Source organism: Trichosurus vulpecula, chromosome 3 (assembly GCF_011100635.1).
Source record: "Trichosurus vulpecula isolate mTriVul1 chromosome 3, mTriVul1.pri, whole genome shotgun sequence".
In the NCBI taxonomy this organism is placed as follows: domain Eukaryota; kingdom Metazoa; phylum Chordata; class Mammalia; order Diprotodontia; family Phalangeridae; genus Trichosurus; species Trichosurus vulpecula.
In genome coordinates, this window is record NC_050575.1 from 291719529 (window position 1) to 291734743 (window position 15215).

The 15215-nt window shown below is 36.9% G+C and overlaps 1 protein-coding gene across 2 annotated transcripts in view; it reads right to left on the reverse strand.

Moving 5' to 3' along the window:
• INTS9 (integrator complex subunit 9) overlaps positions 1-15215 on the reverse strand; it is a 133704-nt gene that overhangs the window by 98597 nt on the left and 19892 nt on the right. For both annotated transcript variants that reach the window (XM_036750754.1, XM_036750755.1), the window contains exon 2: positions 7321-7448. In XM_036750754.1, the coding sequence (XP_036606649.1) occupies positions 7321-7448 (128 nt within the window). The remainder of the gene's footprint in view (positions 1-7320; positions 7449-15215) is intronic.

Genomic DNA, 15215 nt, shown 5'->3' on the forward strand with positions numbered 1-15215 from the left:
TGTGTGACTACTCAAAGTGGTACTACAGGGATGGGCAGTGTGGCACATCCTGGCTGCTGGACAACATTATTTCTGGAAGAAAACGTACTGATACACTGTGCCAACATTTACACTACTTCATTAGGTACTTTCTACTCCTCATATGCTTTGCACTATTTCTATTCTCTATCTTCTCTTCCTCCTCATTATAATCATAACAATAGCTAAGATTTATATAAGTGGTTTAAGGTTTGCAGAGTACTTTACACGTGCTATCTCATTTGGTCCTCACAACTCTGTGATGTAGATGCTCCTGTTAATCCCTATTTTCCAGATCAAGAAACTGAGGCACAGAGAGGTTAAGTGACTTGTCCAGGGTCAGATACCTAGTAAATGGGGTAGGATTTGAACTCATTTCTTCCAGAGTCCAAGTCTTAGCACTCTGTCCACTGTGCCACCTAGTTTCCCCAATGGAAACCTGTCAAAGATGTTGTGGAAAGGATTCCTGTTGAGAGGCATTAAATGCCTGTATTCCTTATAGCTATTCCCGGAATCCCAAAATACAGAAGGGTAAACTATCTAAGCCCCTAGGGCTGGAAGCATTCTGGGTTAAGCAGAAGTTTATCAGCCTCTACTGCTTTTAATCCTTTTGTTCTTAATTCCTCTAATTCATTCTCTATTCTACAACTCTTTGCCTCCATCCTGCACAATACTCTCCCCTGCCTCCCTGGAAGAGAGGTTTGGGAAGATCTCACCATTGCTGCTTCTATGGGGTTACTATTGTCTGCTATAAAGTGCCCTCTCCTCCAATTTTCCGAATATTTTCTCAGAATCCTCTGTTCAGGGTAGCATAAGTCGTTTTTCAGTTTTGTTCAGCTCTCCAAAAAATGTGGTTTCTATCTTTTCATGTAGCAACTTAAATGCCAATCCCTAAAGGTCTTCATGCTCTGTATGCATGTATTCCTTCTACTGTCATCATTATCAGCGATGAATTAAGAGAAAGTCAGGAAGGCAGAGCGTCTAGTCCTATTTCTGTCATAATTTCATTTTTACAGTTTGGGAAAGTCACTTTCCTTGAGTTTACTTACTACAATGTGAAGGATTTATTTTAGTTATGAGGAAAGATTTTCTGAAAGAGTCAGCAGATTTGCAAACATATGCCACTAGTAACAAAGGGATGGATTAAGAGTGTGGATAGCTTAGTATAAATGCTTCCCCACTATTGGGGTAAAGAAACATAACGCAGTGAACACATTTTCCTGATTCTGGATTAATAGGGTCAAGACTATGCAAGGAAAACGGCCTACTAGCCAAACACTGTGGAAGAGACTCCTACAATCAGAAAGGACCTCAGAGGTTGTCTGGACCTGAACAGGCTTTCCTTCCACAACATCCCCGACAAATAATCATTTGGCCTCTGTCTGAAGAGTTCAATAATAAAGTCTGTACTCTCTACCAAGGAATTCTATTCTACTCTGGGGAAGCTCTAGTTGTTAAGAAATTTTTCCTCATAATTTTTATGAGAAATGATAAAAGGATAATTGATGCTGAGCCCAAGAAATCACTTTTAGAATAAATTAGCTGCTTTATCGGAGACTAAAATTCCTTCTACCAGCCTAATTCTGTGTTCCTATGGCTTCTCTCCAGTGTTCCCAGGTCTGCTCCCTGGGGATTAACTGAATAAGTATAATCCCTCTTCCACATGACCTTAGAATAACAGAAAGACAGTTATGATGCCCATATCTGTGGCACCTTCTGTGCCAAATATACCTTTGTCTTTCTAGTGATCAAGTTCCTCAAAGCCATTTTTAAAATGCAGAACTAAACACAATGCTCCTTGTATAGTTTGAGTAGGACTACGTATAAAAGCATTATCACTTTGTTTTCTACTCTATGACTGAGGGAAATGTGATGTGTTGTAAAACATAACTGGTGAAAGATTCTCTTTTCCCTTCTCATGCCTTTACCAAGAATGCTCTCAATATGTACGAAGATTATTCTCATAAAGACTTCGCAGAGACTATGGAAAGTAGGCTTACGGCTCAGTAATTAGAGATGTTTACTTGATCAGCATTTTTGGTAATAATAAAGGGAGTAAGGACAGCTAGATGGTGCAGTGGATAAAGCGCTGGGCCTGGAGTCAGGAAGATCCAAGTTCAAATCTAGCCTTAGACACTTACTAGCTGGCTGAGTTTGGGCAAGTCACTTAAACTCTATCTGCCTCAGTTTCCTCATCTATAAAATGGGGATAATAATAGCACCTACTCCCCCAGGATTGTTATTGAGATAATATTTGTAAAGCACCTGGCACATATTAAGTACTATATAAGTACTATTATTATTATTATAACAAACAATGGTCATAATTTTTTCATAAGCATTGGTGTCTTCAACAGAGACCTCTTCCAAGCACACCTGGAAAGCAACACTATCAGTTGCTCTTACTGTCCTTGTTTTCTTTGGCGCCATTTATACTTCATCTGGCATTCTATAGAGATCATAGGATCATATACTGAGAGCTACAATGGTCTCACAGATTATCTAGTCCAATTCCCTTGTCTTAAAGATGAGGAAATTGAGGCCCAGCAAAATTAAATTATTTGCCTAAGGTCACACAGGTAGTAGGCACCAGAGGTAGAATTTTGACTGAAGTTCTTCAAAACAGTAACAATGTAGCCTGTTATAGAATATAGCTTGTGAAAGCCTTCCTTTTCCTTATAATACCTTTAGCAAGGATGCCCCTAACTTGTGAATAGATGAGACTCATAAAGAGATACAGATGGGATTTAAAGGAGCACAGACATGCAGGACAGCTTTGAACACTACACTTTGAATTATATACTTTAAAAGAAAAGCAAGCTTTACATAACAGAGAAATGCAGTTCCATCTACAATCCTTTTTTTCTGATCTACTATGTATAGTGGACAGCTAGGTGGCACAATGGATAGCGTGCCGAGTCTAGACTCATCTTCATGAGTTCAAATCTGGCCTCAGACACCTATTAGCTGTGTGATCCTGGGCAAGTCACTAAACCTTGCTGGCCTCAGTTCCTCATCTGTAAAATGAGCTGGAGAAAGAAATGGCAAATCATTCCAGTATCTTTATGGAGAAAACCCCATATGGGGTCATGGAGAGTTGAACAAGACTGAAAACTTAACAACTACATGTTAATGGAAATGCCCATTTATTTGATGTTTGTTAAGTTCAAAATAAAAGCAAATAAAAACAATCCTTCTTAAATTTTATTTTATTGTTCGAACTTGTAAAGATTTTTTTTGGATCTGGATTCTGCTATTCAGTACAAGGCTAGGCAATCATACTACAATACCCTCACTAACTCACTCTTCCACACTCCACAGTGGCTCTTCCAAACCTTTTCATCCCTCCTCAAACTTCCCATGGCTCCAACACCCCTCTTCCCTTCTCTCTACTGAGAGCCTTGCCTCATATTTTACAGAAAAAAAAAATTGAAGCCATTCTCTATGAGTTCCCTCTTCTCTTCTCTTCCTCATCTCCTATCACTCAGATGCCTTCTGCCAGTATCTCTTCCTTCACCCCTGTTTCACATGATGAGGAGAACTTATTCCTTACCAAGCCATCTCACTCCATCCTGTCTCCTCCAACAGGCTGCCCCCTGTAACATATTTTTAATCTCTCCCTATCTACTGGCTCATTCCCTGTTGCCTACAAATACACTCCTATCTCTTTCTCCTCAAAATCTTCACTTGATCCCTCCATCCCCACTAATTATAGTTCTATATCTCTTCTGACCTTTATGGCTAAATTTGAAAAGGCCATCTACAATAAATGCCTCTACTGTCCTCTCACTCTCTTCTTCAACCCTCACAGTTCAGCTTCTGACCTTCTCATTCCACCAAAGCTGATCCCTCCAAAGTTCCCTATGGTTTCCTAATTGCCAAACACTGTAAATGGCCTTTTCTCAATCCTCATTCTCCTCAACCATTTCTATAGCCTTTGACATTAATGATCACCCTCTCCTCCTAGACACCCTTCTTTCCAGGTTTGGACAACACTCTCTCTCGGTTCCCTTCTTATCTCTCTGCCCACTCCTTCTAAAAACTTTCTAAAAAATTTCCCCCACAATTACATTAAAACAATTCTTAAAATTTTTTCTTTCCCTTTTTTTTTTTTTTAAAGTTTTGAGTTCCAAATTCTACCTCTCCCTCCTTCCTCCCCTACCCCTCCCTGAGAAGGCAAGCCATCAGATATAAGTTATACATGTACAATCATATAAAACATTTCCATAAAGAGAAAAACAGCATGCTTCAGTCTATATTCAAACAATATCAGTTCTTCCTCTAGAGGCAGATAGCATGTTTCATCACGAGTCCTTTGGAACTGTCTTGAATCATTGTACTGCTGAGAATAGCCAAGTTATTCACAATTCTTCATCATACAATACTGCTATTACTGTGCACATGTTCTGGTTCTACTCGCTTCACTTTGTATCAGTGCATGTAAGCCCTTCCAGGTTTTTCTGAAATCAGTCTGCTTGTTATTTCTTATAGCACAATAATATTTCATCACAATCATACACCACAACTTGTTGAGCCATTCCACAATTGATGGGCATTCTCCTGATTTCCAATTCTTAGCCACCACAAAAAGAGCTGGTGTAACTATTTTTGTACAAGTAGATCCCATAAAAACAAACAAACAAACAAAAAAAACCAAACCTTTTGGAATATGGACCTAGCAGTGGTACTGCTGGATCAAAGAAGGGGTATACACAGTTTTATAGCCCTTTAGGCAGAGTTCCAAATGGTTCTCTATAATGGCTGGATCAGTTCACTACTCCAACAGTACATTGGTGTCCCAGTTTTCCCACATCCCCTCCAACATTTGTTATTTTCCCTTTTTTGTCATATTAGCCAATCTTATAAGTGTGAAGTGGTACCCCAGAGATGTTTTAATTTGCATTTCTCTAATCAATAGTGATTTAGAACATTTTTTATATGACTTAAGATAGCTTTGATGTCTTTCTCTGAAAAGTGCTTGTTCATATCCTTTGACCATTTCTCAACTGGGGAATGACTTGTATTCTTATAAATTTGATTCAGTTCTTTATATATTTGAGAAATGAGGCCTTTATCAGAGATACTTGCTGCAAAATTTTCCCTCAGTTTTGTTTCCTTCTAATCTTGGTTGCAATGGTTTTGTTTGTGCAAAAATTATTTAATTTTATATAATCAAAATGATCTACTCTGACCACTCCTTCTCAATCTCCTTTGCTGGATCCTCATCCAAGTCATGCCCAATAACCATAGGTGTCCCACAGGGTTCTGTCCTGGCTTGTCTTGTCTTATTCCTCTCTACTACTTCACTTGGTGATCTCACCAGCTCTCATGAATTTAATTACCATCTATATATTGACAATTCTCCTTCCTGCTCCAACCTCTCTGGTGACCTCCAATTTTCTATCTCCAACTGCCTTTCAAACATCTCAAACTAGCTATCTAGTAGACATCTTAAAATCAACATATCTAAAACAGAAATCATGATCTTTCCCCTTAAACCCTCCCCACCATGTATGTTCCATATTATTTATAGGACAATCCATCCTCTCAGATTCCTTACTACCTTTCAATTCACCTCCCCAATATCACATCTGTTGCTAAGGCCTACTGATCTCACTTTTACAACATGTCTTGAATGTGTCCCCTTCTCTCCTCTGACACTACCATCACTCTGTTGCAGGCCTTCCTCACCTCACACTTAAGACTATTACAATAGTCTGCTGGTGGTCTGCTTGCCTCAAGTCTCTCCCCACTCCAATATATCTCTATTCAGCCACCAAAGTGATTTTCCTAAAGCACAGTTCTGAACATGTCAATCTCCTACTCAATAAACTCCAGTGGCTTCCTATCACCTCCAAGATCAGATTAAAAATCCTCTGTTTGGCATTCAAAATCCTTTATAACCTAGTCCCCTCCTACCTTTCCAGTTTTCTTACACCTTACTCCCTGACATGTACTCTTTGATTCAGCGACATTGGCCTCCTGGCTGTCCCTCAAACAAGATAATTCCATCTTCAGCTCTGGGAGTTTTCTCTGGATGTCTCCCATGTATGGGATGCTCCTCATCTCTCCCTACTGCCTTCCCTGGTTTCCTTTAAGCCACAACTGAAACCCCATCTTCTACAGAAAGCCTTTCCTAACTCCTCTTAATCCTAGTGCCTTCCCTCTCTTAATTATTTCCTGTTTATCCTGTATACAGTTAATTTGTACTTTTTTTTTTTTTTTTTTTTGCTTTTTGTCTCCCACTTTGGATTCTCCTCAAGGGCAGGGACTGTCTTCTGCCTCTTTTTATATCCCCAGTGTTTAGCAAAGTGCCTGGCACACAAAAGGTGCTTAACACATGTTTACTGACTGGTAGTATCCTTCCTATCTTTGTGTCATCTGTAAATCTAAAAAGCATGACATCTATTTCTCCATATGTCATTGACAAAAATGCTGAAAAGCCTGAGGACATGGGCAAACCTCTGGAGCACTTAACCAGAGTGCTCCCTCTAATTTTTATTTAATATCTTTTCTCCTTTCCCACTAATCAGAATTGGTGCTTCTCTGTCTCAATGATCTCTTTTATCAAGGATGGCTTAAAATACAGTCCTTGTGAAGTCAGGAATAGACTTGTTGCTCAGTCATGTCTGATTCTATGTAACAAAGCCCATGGGGTTTTCTTGGCAAAGATACTGGAGTAGTTGCCATTTCCTTCTCCAGCACATGCCCATTTTACAGATTAGGAACTGACGCAAATAAAGTTAAGTGACTCCACCAGCGTCACACTCCTAACAAAGTGTCTGAGAACAGATGTGAACTTAGATCTTCCTGACTCCAGGCCTGGTGCTCTATCCACTGCACCAACAAAAAGACTCCTAAGTATTGATCCCTTTCACCTCATGTTTCTAGGACCTCTAAAGAAAACTGGTATCGAAATTTTGAAAAGATATTAATGCTCTAAAAGTCAAACTCTATGAATTCAAGTCCTTGAAAAGGGAGTTAATTATGGATTCTTGTGCTTGATATTACTTGTTTATTTATCAGTTCTCATAAAAAATAGCAGGAAAGATGAAAGATACATGATCTCACTTATAGTGAGCTGTTGTAGTAACTCTCTACTCAGGGTAAATTATGATAAATAATCTAGGCAATAAATCAATGTTATTATTTACTCATTACTTTAAACAAAGTTATTTCGATAAAGAGGACTTTCAGTAGACAAAACTGCTAAAACCTGTGGAACTGGTAAAATTTACACTCTACTACAATTTTTTAGCAGACCATTCTCCTCCACGTTTCTCAGGATCAATCAGAACATACCTCTGAACCAATGGTAAGGGAAGAAAATTGAGTGTCGAAGTCATATCCAGCCCACAATCTAACATGATGGTAGTAGACTTGAATTTGAGCACATTGCATGGTAGAGTTGGGTGTCCTGATAAACAGTACTGGAAGGAAAATAAATGTAGTCAGTAATAAACCACTGGAAAATTCCAAACCATAAAACAATTTATTAGAAATTACTCGCTCTTGTGGTAGTATCTTAAAGTACAGCCCAAAGGGTCACCAATGCCTGTGAAAGTCTTCCAACTTTGACAATTCTCTGTGACTCAGAAACTTGGAACACACAAGTCCTAGTACATGGAATATATCTACATCTGTTCTAATGCTCCTTGCAGAAGACATACCTTTAAAAAGGTCATCATTTGAGATGAGACAGCAAAGCTTTGTTTAACCGTCTCATGTCTTCTCTGGAATTTCCAGGCACTTAATATAGTTGCTATAAAGTGCTACACAAGGATTCTTTGAGAATTTTCAATTTGTGTTCTAAACGTAGCCTTTGGATTGTGACATCCATATTAGGCTTAATTTTTCCTTTTGTAAAATGACTTTCCTTAATGATATATCTCCTAAAGAGACCCTCCTTAAGGTTCATTAAAGAGGAGATTAAGCTACCCTCTGGGTGGGTAGGTTAATTAGCAAACACCAATAAAGGATCATGTCTTAACATTCTTCATAAAAATGATTCGGAAGGACAAATGTCTTCTTGTGAACTACTGATATCAAGGAGGAGGGAGCATGAGTTGCCTACACTTTGACAAGAGCAAGCAGAAGTCACTTGTCTGTGGAAGAAAGAACACAAAAGTAAATGAGACATTTAAAGTCTATATCCTAAAGGCCATAATTATAGACAAAAGACAATGACGATGCAAAACAACACACTAATCTAAAACATTTCTTTAGTGCACTGTGTGTGACAGCTCAAAAAGATCTTTTTTTTTTTTTTTTTTTTTTTTTGTGAATAACACCTTCCCTTACTTACAGGTTTTCTTATTTTGGAGATTGGTAGAGCTGACATGTATAGAGCACCTTATGGTTTGCAAAGCCCTTGTATGTGAGAGAGGAATAAAAAACTTCTCCTGCCCCTGGGTTGCTCAGCATAGAAAGTCGAAGAGTTTATTCTCTTGTTCCCTTGACAAATACATAAATTCATTTTGATTTAAGCACAAGTATATCATGAATAAAAATAATGGTACATCAATGTCTAGTTTCACATGCCAACAGTACGCTGAGCTAAGGTTTCCTAGTTATTTGTTATTGTGTTTTGCCATTAATAAGAAAATCTCCACTTTTCTTTGGTAACCATTAAAAACTTTGTAAAGCAAAAATGAAAGATCCAGAAACTAAGAAGGTATAAAGAAGGTATGCTTTACAGCCTCCCTATTTCCCAAACAAACTAATTATTTAAGTAATCATCAGAATTTGGAGATGCCCTACTAATAACTTTTCCACAGTCAGGTGGCTCAACGGATACAGCACTGGACTTGTAGTCATGTAGTCAAATCCTACCTTTGACACATACTAGCTGTGTGAAACTGAGCAAGTCACTTAACTTCTCTCTGCCTCAGTTTCTTCATCTGTAAGACAGGAATAGCATCTATCTCTCATGGTTGGTATGAGAATAAATGGAGATAATATTTGAAAAGTGCTTTGTGAACCTTCAAGTATTTCTATGAATAGTAGCTATTAAGTTGTTAATCTCTGTAGTTTAGTTTTCTGTCCTCTTGCTCTGATTTATACATTCTCCTTTAAACTGAAGAAAAGTCATTATGTACACCCCAAAGAGACAGATGATTATTGGGTTAATTAAAATCTTCACTGTTTATGTCTAAAATTTGTCACATTTATTGTCAAAATTCCTTAAGTCACTTGGTTTTTTCATCTGTAATGGGAGTTGGACTAGATGGCCTCTAAGGTCCCTTACAGTGCTAAATCTAAGATCTTTTGACTACTATTCCTGACTATTACAGTAAAATCTTGGTTAAAGGACTATATATCATAAGCTGCTGGTGAACCAAAAAGTCCTAAAGACCCCAAGATCTGCTCATCAGAGTTGCCTGTGTACAGTTTTTGAGCTGAGAAGTCAGTTCAAAAGGCTATGTATAACAGTTTATGTTTGTATACCATTATATAGTCGTACAATGCTTTTACACATATTATTTTTACCTGATCTTCAAAAACTTGTTGGGACTATGGTGTTATTATCTTTAATGAAGGTAAACTGAAGAAACTGAAGGTCCCTAAGAATAAACCCTGCCTAAGGTTACACTCAAACAGTAAGTGTCAGAATTAAACCTGGATCAAAAAGTATAGTGCTATTTCCAATTACAGCGCTACTTCTATGTTTTAAGAGTCATCTAGGAACGCAGGTGAGAAATCTACAATCTAGGTCAATTGTAACTCAATAAATGCTTATCAAATACTTACTTTCTGTAGTGAAAGGGAGTATGGTATAGTGGCTAAGGAACTTGTTTCAAAGCAAGACCCGAGTTCAAGTTCTGCTTCTGTGATTTAGGGCAAGTCACTTAATCTTTCAGGACTCTAGGCAATTGTTTGAGACTATTAAGTTGAAAAGAACACCTTACCTTACTTACATTGTTGTTATTGTTCAATCGTGTTTGATTCTTTGTGACCCATTTGGGGTTTTCTTGGCAAAGATACTGGAGTGGTTTGCCAATTCCTTTTCCAGCTCATTTTACAGATGAGGCAACTGAGGCAAACAAGGTTAAGTGACTTGCCCAGGGTCACACAGCTCTTAAGTGTCTGAGGTCAAATTTGAACTCCCACGTCTGGCACTTTGGCCACTGTGCCACCCAGCTCAACAGAGGTAGAGGCAATTTCCCTACCTGGGATTTCTCCATACTGAGGAAATTAAAGATCCAGTCTGTATATCTACTTTATGTAATGAACTATGCTAAGCAACGCAAGGCATGGAATTAAGTATAAGACCTGATTCTTGTCTTCACATAACTTAGTTAGAGAAAAGACATAAATATGTAAAAAGTTAAACTATATATATTTTACACACACATATGGTAGATGTTTTAAAAAACTGGAAATTTAAAGCAATTTTAGTCAAAAAGAACATAATTATAAACTCACATCACTCCAAACTCTTTTCCAATCTTGATAATGAATACACAGTATGTACACACAATTATAATTATCCTTATGCTGTTTTTAACCTTCACAAATATACAAGCATTTCCATGTATTATCATAATTTACATAACTAATTTTTCATAGTTGTAATGTACCTTATTAGGTTAACACAATATAGTTTCCTTGGCTACTTTCCTATTGTTAAAATCTGAAATGTGATTTTTTAAAAAGTAATATTGTTATGAACATTATTTTCCTTTTGACTATATCCTAGGGATATATTCAAGTGGAGTTAATGGCTCAAAGAGTATGTGCAATTTTTTGGCTCTTGGCACATGGAGACTGACAGACAGACACACACACACCCATACTGTTTTCCAGAAAGATTAAATCTATTTATTGTGTTACAATACATACATATATATATATACACATACATACACACGTATATGTTTCTCTACTGCCAGCCCTGCCAAAGCTAAGTTTAATAATTGTAACTTAATAGTTTAATATGTATGTAACAGTATCTTTAAGTCATCTTAATTCAAATTTCTTTAAATACTAGTAAGGGCATGTCTTTAAAATTTTTCTTTTATTGAGAATATAATCTAAAAGCACAAATATTTCAATACACAAAGAACAAACACTTAAAAAGAAATTATAAACATCTTCTATATAATCTTAAAAAATCTATCATCAAAATGGCCACATGATTTACACATAAAGGGTAATGTCATAAGGAAATTAGGAAAGAAAGTAATAGTTTTCCTGTCAGAATTATAGAGAAGGGAAGAATTTGTGGCCAAACAAGAGACAGAAAACATGACTAGATGAAAAAGTTTTTACAGAAACAAAACCAATGCAACCAAGATTAAAAGTAAGGCAGAAAGCTGGGAAACAATTTTTACAGCAAGTGTCTCTGATAAAGGCCTTATTTCTCAAATATACAGAGAAATGAGTCAAATTTATAAGAATACAAGTCATTCCCCAAATGTTAAATAGTCAAAAAATACAAAAGATACAAAGAAATCAAAGCGATCTATAGTCATATGGGAAAAAAATACTCTAAAGCACTATTGATGAGAGAAATGCAAATTAAAACAACTTTGAGGTACCACCTCACACCTATCAGATTGGCTAATATGACAGAAAAGGAAAATAATAAACACTGGAGGGGATAAGGGAAAACTGGGATACTAATGCAGTGTTCGTGGAATTGTGAACTGATCCAACCATTCTGGAGAGCAATTTGGAACTGTGCCCCAAGGGCTATAAAACTATGCATACATTTTGATCCAGCAATACCACTATGAGGTATTTATCCTAAAGAGACTAAAAAAAACAAACAAACAGGAAAATGACCTGTTTGTACAAAAATATTTATAGCAACTTTTTTTGTAGTGGTGACAAAGAATTGGAAATTGAGGGGATGACTATCAATTGGGGAATGGCTAAGCTGTGGTATATGACTATAATTTAATATTACTATGGAATAAAAAATGATGAGCAGGCTGATTTCTGAAAAACCTGGAAGGACTTATATGAACTGAGGCAAAGGGAAGTGAGCAGGGCCAAGAGAACACTGGATACAGTGACAGCAACAATATATGATGATCAACTGTGAATAGCTCAGCTCTTCTCAGCAACAAAATGATTCAAGACAATACCAAAGGACTCATGATGAAAAATGCAGAGAAAGAAACTGATGGAATGTGAATGCGGATCAAAGCAAACTATTTTTTATTTTCTGTATTTTTTTGGTTTTTTTTTTCCTTTGAGTCTGTGTCTTCTTTCACAACACGACTAATATTGTAATATGTTTCATATGCTAGAACATGTATAACCTATATTAAATTGCTTACTCTTTCAGGGAGTGGTAGTGAGGGGAGGAGAGAGAGAAAATTTAGAACTTAAAGTTTTTAAAAAATGAATTAAAATTTTTTTATATGTAACTGGGGAAAATATTATTAAAATATGTAACAAATTTAACAAGATAGCAACAAAATTTGTATCTTCTCCTGTACTTTTCTTCCATTTATTTTTTAAATGTTTTATTTATACTTTGTGCACATCTGTCACTACCCACTAACCTACCTTCCTCTGAAACACTGAACAGAAGCCTTTTCTTATAACAAGTACGTACTAGCAAGCAAAACAAAGCAACTCACTGGCCTTGTCTCATTCAGTACCTCTAATCCAAGGGTTCTTAATCTAAACCTTTTTTGTGCAATGGAGAATTCTTAGAAGTCTGTGGAAGCTTATGGCCCCTTTCTTAAAATAATGTTCTAAATACTTAAAATACAGATTTTATCATTAGCCTTTTGAAGTCACTGGTTGCTGCTTTGGTCAGTTTTGAGGTCTTTCAGAGTTGTTTCCCCTTAAATTGTTATTGTGGTCATAATATCAATTATTCTCCTACTTGTTATTTATTTCACTCTGCTGCAGTTCATAAAAGTTTCTCATTATTTCTGCTTCTATCATAAGAAGTATGTATTTTTTTTTCATGTAACGATTACTTGCATTAACTCTTATTTGAATTAGGCTGTTTTTTCCTCATGTGGAAATGGCTCATCATCTCTGATCTAGCAAATGGAATCTGATAATTTAAGAAATTCTTTATATATTTTGAATAATAGTTTCAGTGGTAATATCTGTCATTTCTTTTTGTGATGCTGCTCTCTTCTTTTTGATATTTATTATATTTAAGTTTTTTTAACTTTTGTATTTGAACACATCCACCTTTGATACTATTTTCAAATCTTTTCAATTATTATAAATTTACCCCTCTACAAACAGGAAAATATGCTATTCTACCCATCTAATTTGAAAATTGAGTTTTATAATATTTAACTCTTCTTTTTCATATTGCTACCCCAAAATTCCAATACTTGGTGAACTGCCAAGCAATTTACAGAATAAAGGAATATGACTGCACTGGGGTCTCTCTGGGTTGAGTGGGGGGTGGGTAGCCCTGCCCAGCTCTTTGGATACTCACTGGGCAAGACTATGATGGCAGCAAGCAGAGAGTAATGCTTCAAATATACTTTAATAAGGTACAGAGGCAGATGGCATTGGGATGGCGATCATCAGTCAATGGAGGAAGGCAGGCAGCAAGGGGGAGAACAGGAAAGGGGAGAGTTCTGCTTTTCTGCACTGGACTGTGAGGTTTTTATGCCCTAGTACATGGTCAATTTTTGAGTATGTGCCATGTACTGCTGAGAAGAAAGTATATTCCTTTTTATCCCCATTCAGTTTTCTCCAGAGGTCTATCATATGTGCCTTTTCTAAAATTCTGTTTACCTCCTAAACTTTTTTCTTATTTGAGGTTAGATTTATCAAGTTCAGAAAGGGGGAGGTTGAGGCCTCCCAATATTATAGTTTTGCTGTCTATTTCTTCCTGTAACTCCCTTAACCTCTCCTCTAAGAATTTGTATGCCTTACCACTTGGTGCATATGTTAAGCAATGATATTGCTTCATTAGCAGGATATAATGTCCTTCCTTATCTCTTTTAATTAAATCTATCTTTACTTTTCCTTTGCCTGAGATTAGGATTGCTACACCTGCTTTTTTTACTTTAGCTGAGGCACAATATATTTTACTCCAGCCTTTTACCTTTACCGTATGTGTGTCCCCCTGTTTCAAATGTGTTTCTTGTAAACAGCATATTGTAGGATTATGGTTTTTAATCCATTCTGCTATCTGCTTCTGTTTTGTGAGAATGTTCATCCCCTGCACGTTCAGGGTTATGATTTCTATCTGTGTCTGTTTCTCCATCCTAATTCCCCCGTTTATGCTTTTATTTCTCCCTTTCCCCTTCTCCTCCTCAACAAAGTTTTGCTTTTGACCGCCGCCTTCCTCAGTTAACCCTCCCTCTTTATTCCCCTCCCTTATTTTACCGTTTCCCACTTGCTACTTCTCCTCTCCCTTCTGACCACCCCCCTCCCTTTTTCCCCCCTTCCCCTCCTACTTCCTGTAGGACAAGTTAGATTTCTAAACTTATCGGGGTATGTTATTCCCTTCTTGAACTAGATCAGATGACAGTAAAGCTCAAGTACTGCTCTTCTCCCTCCCTTCTTTCCCTCTACTATAATGTTTTTGTGCCACTTCATTTGGTGTAATTTACCCTTTTCTACTACCTCCTTACTGCTTCTCTTGTAGCCCTCCCATTACATCTCTTACTTATATTTTATATCTTTACATCAGTTGATTTATACAGGCATTTATAACCTATGTATATCCCTTTCAATTGTCATAATAGCTGTACCATTCTCAAGACTGACTTATATATGTGTGTGTGTGTGTGTGTGTGTGTGTATGTGTATGTGTGTGTGTGTGTGTGTGTATGTATATATGTATATATATATATATATATATATATATATATATATATGTAAACATACATAAGATGATATAATCCCACATAAAGATGTAAACAACCTGCCCTTATTGGTTAATAAGGTTTGTGGGCTTTTTTCCCCCGGTTACCTTTTTATGTCTCTCTTGAGTTTTGTATTTGGAGATCAAATTTTCCATTGAGTTCTAGCCTTTTCATCAGGAAGGTCTGGAATTCCCTTATTTCATTGAATGTCCATCGCCTTGCCTGGAAAATTATGCTTAATTTTGCTGGGTAGTTGATCCTTGGTTGTAGTCCCAGCTCCTTTGACCTTCATAATATCATATTCCAATTTCTCCTGTCTTTTAATGTGGAAGCTGAGAGATCCTGCTTGATCCTGACTGTAGTTCCACGATATTTGAATTGCTCCTTTTTGGC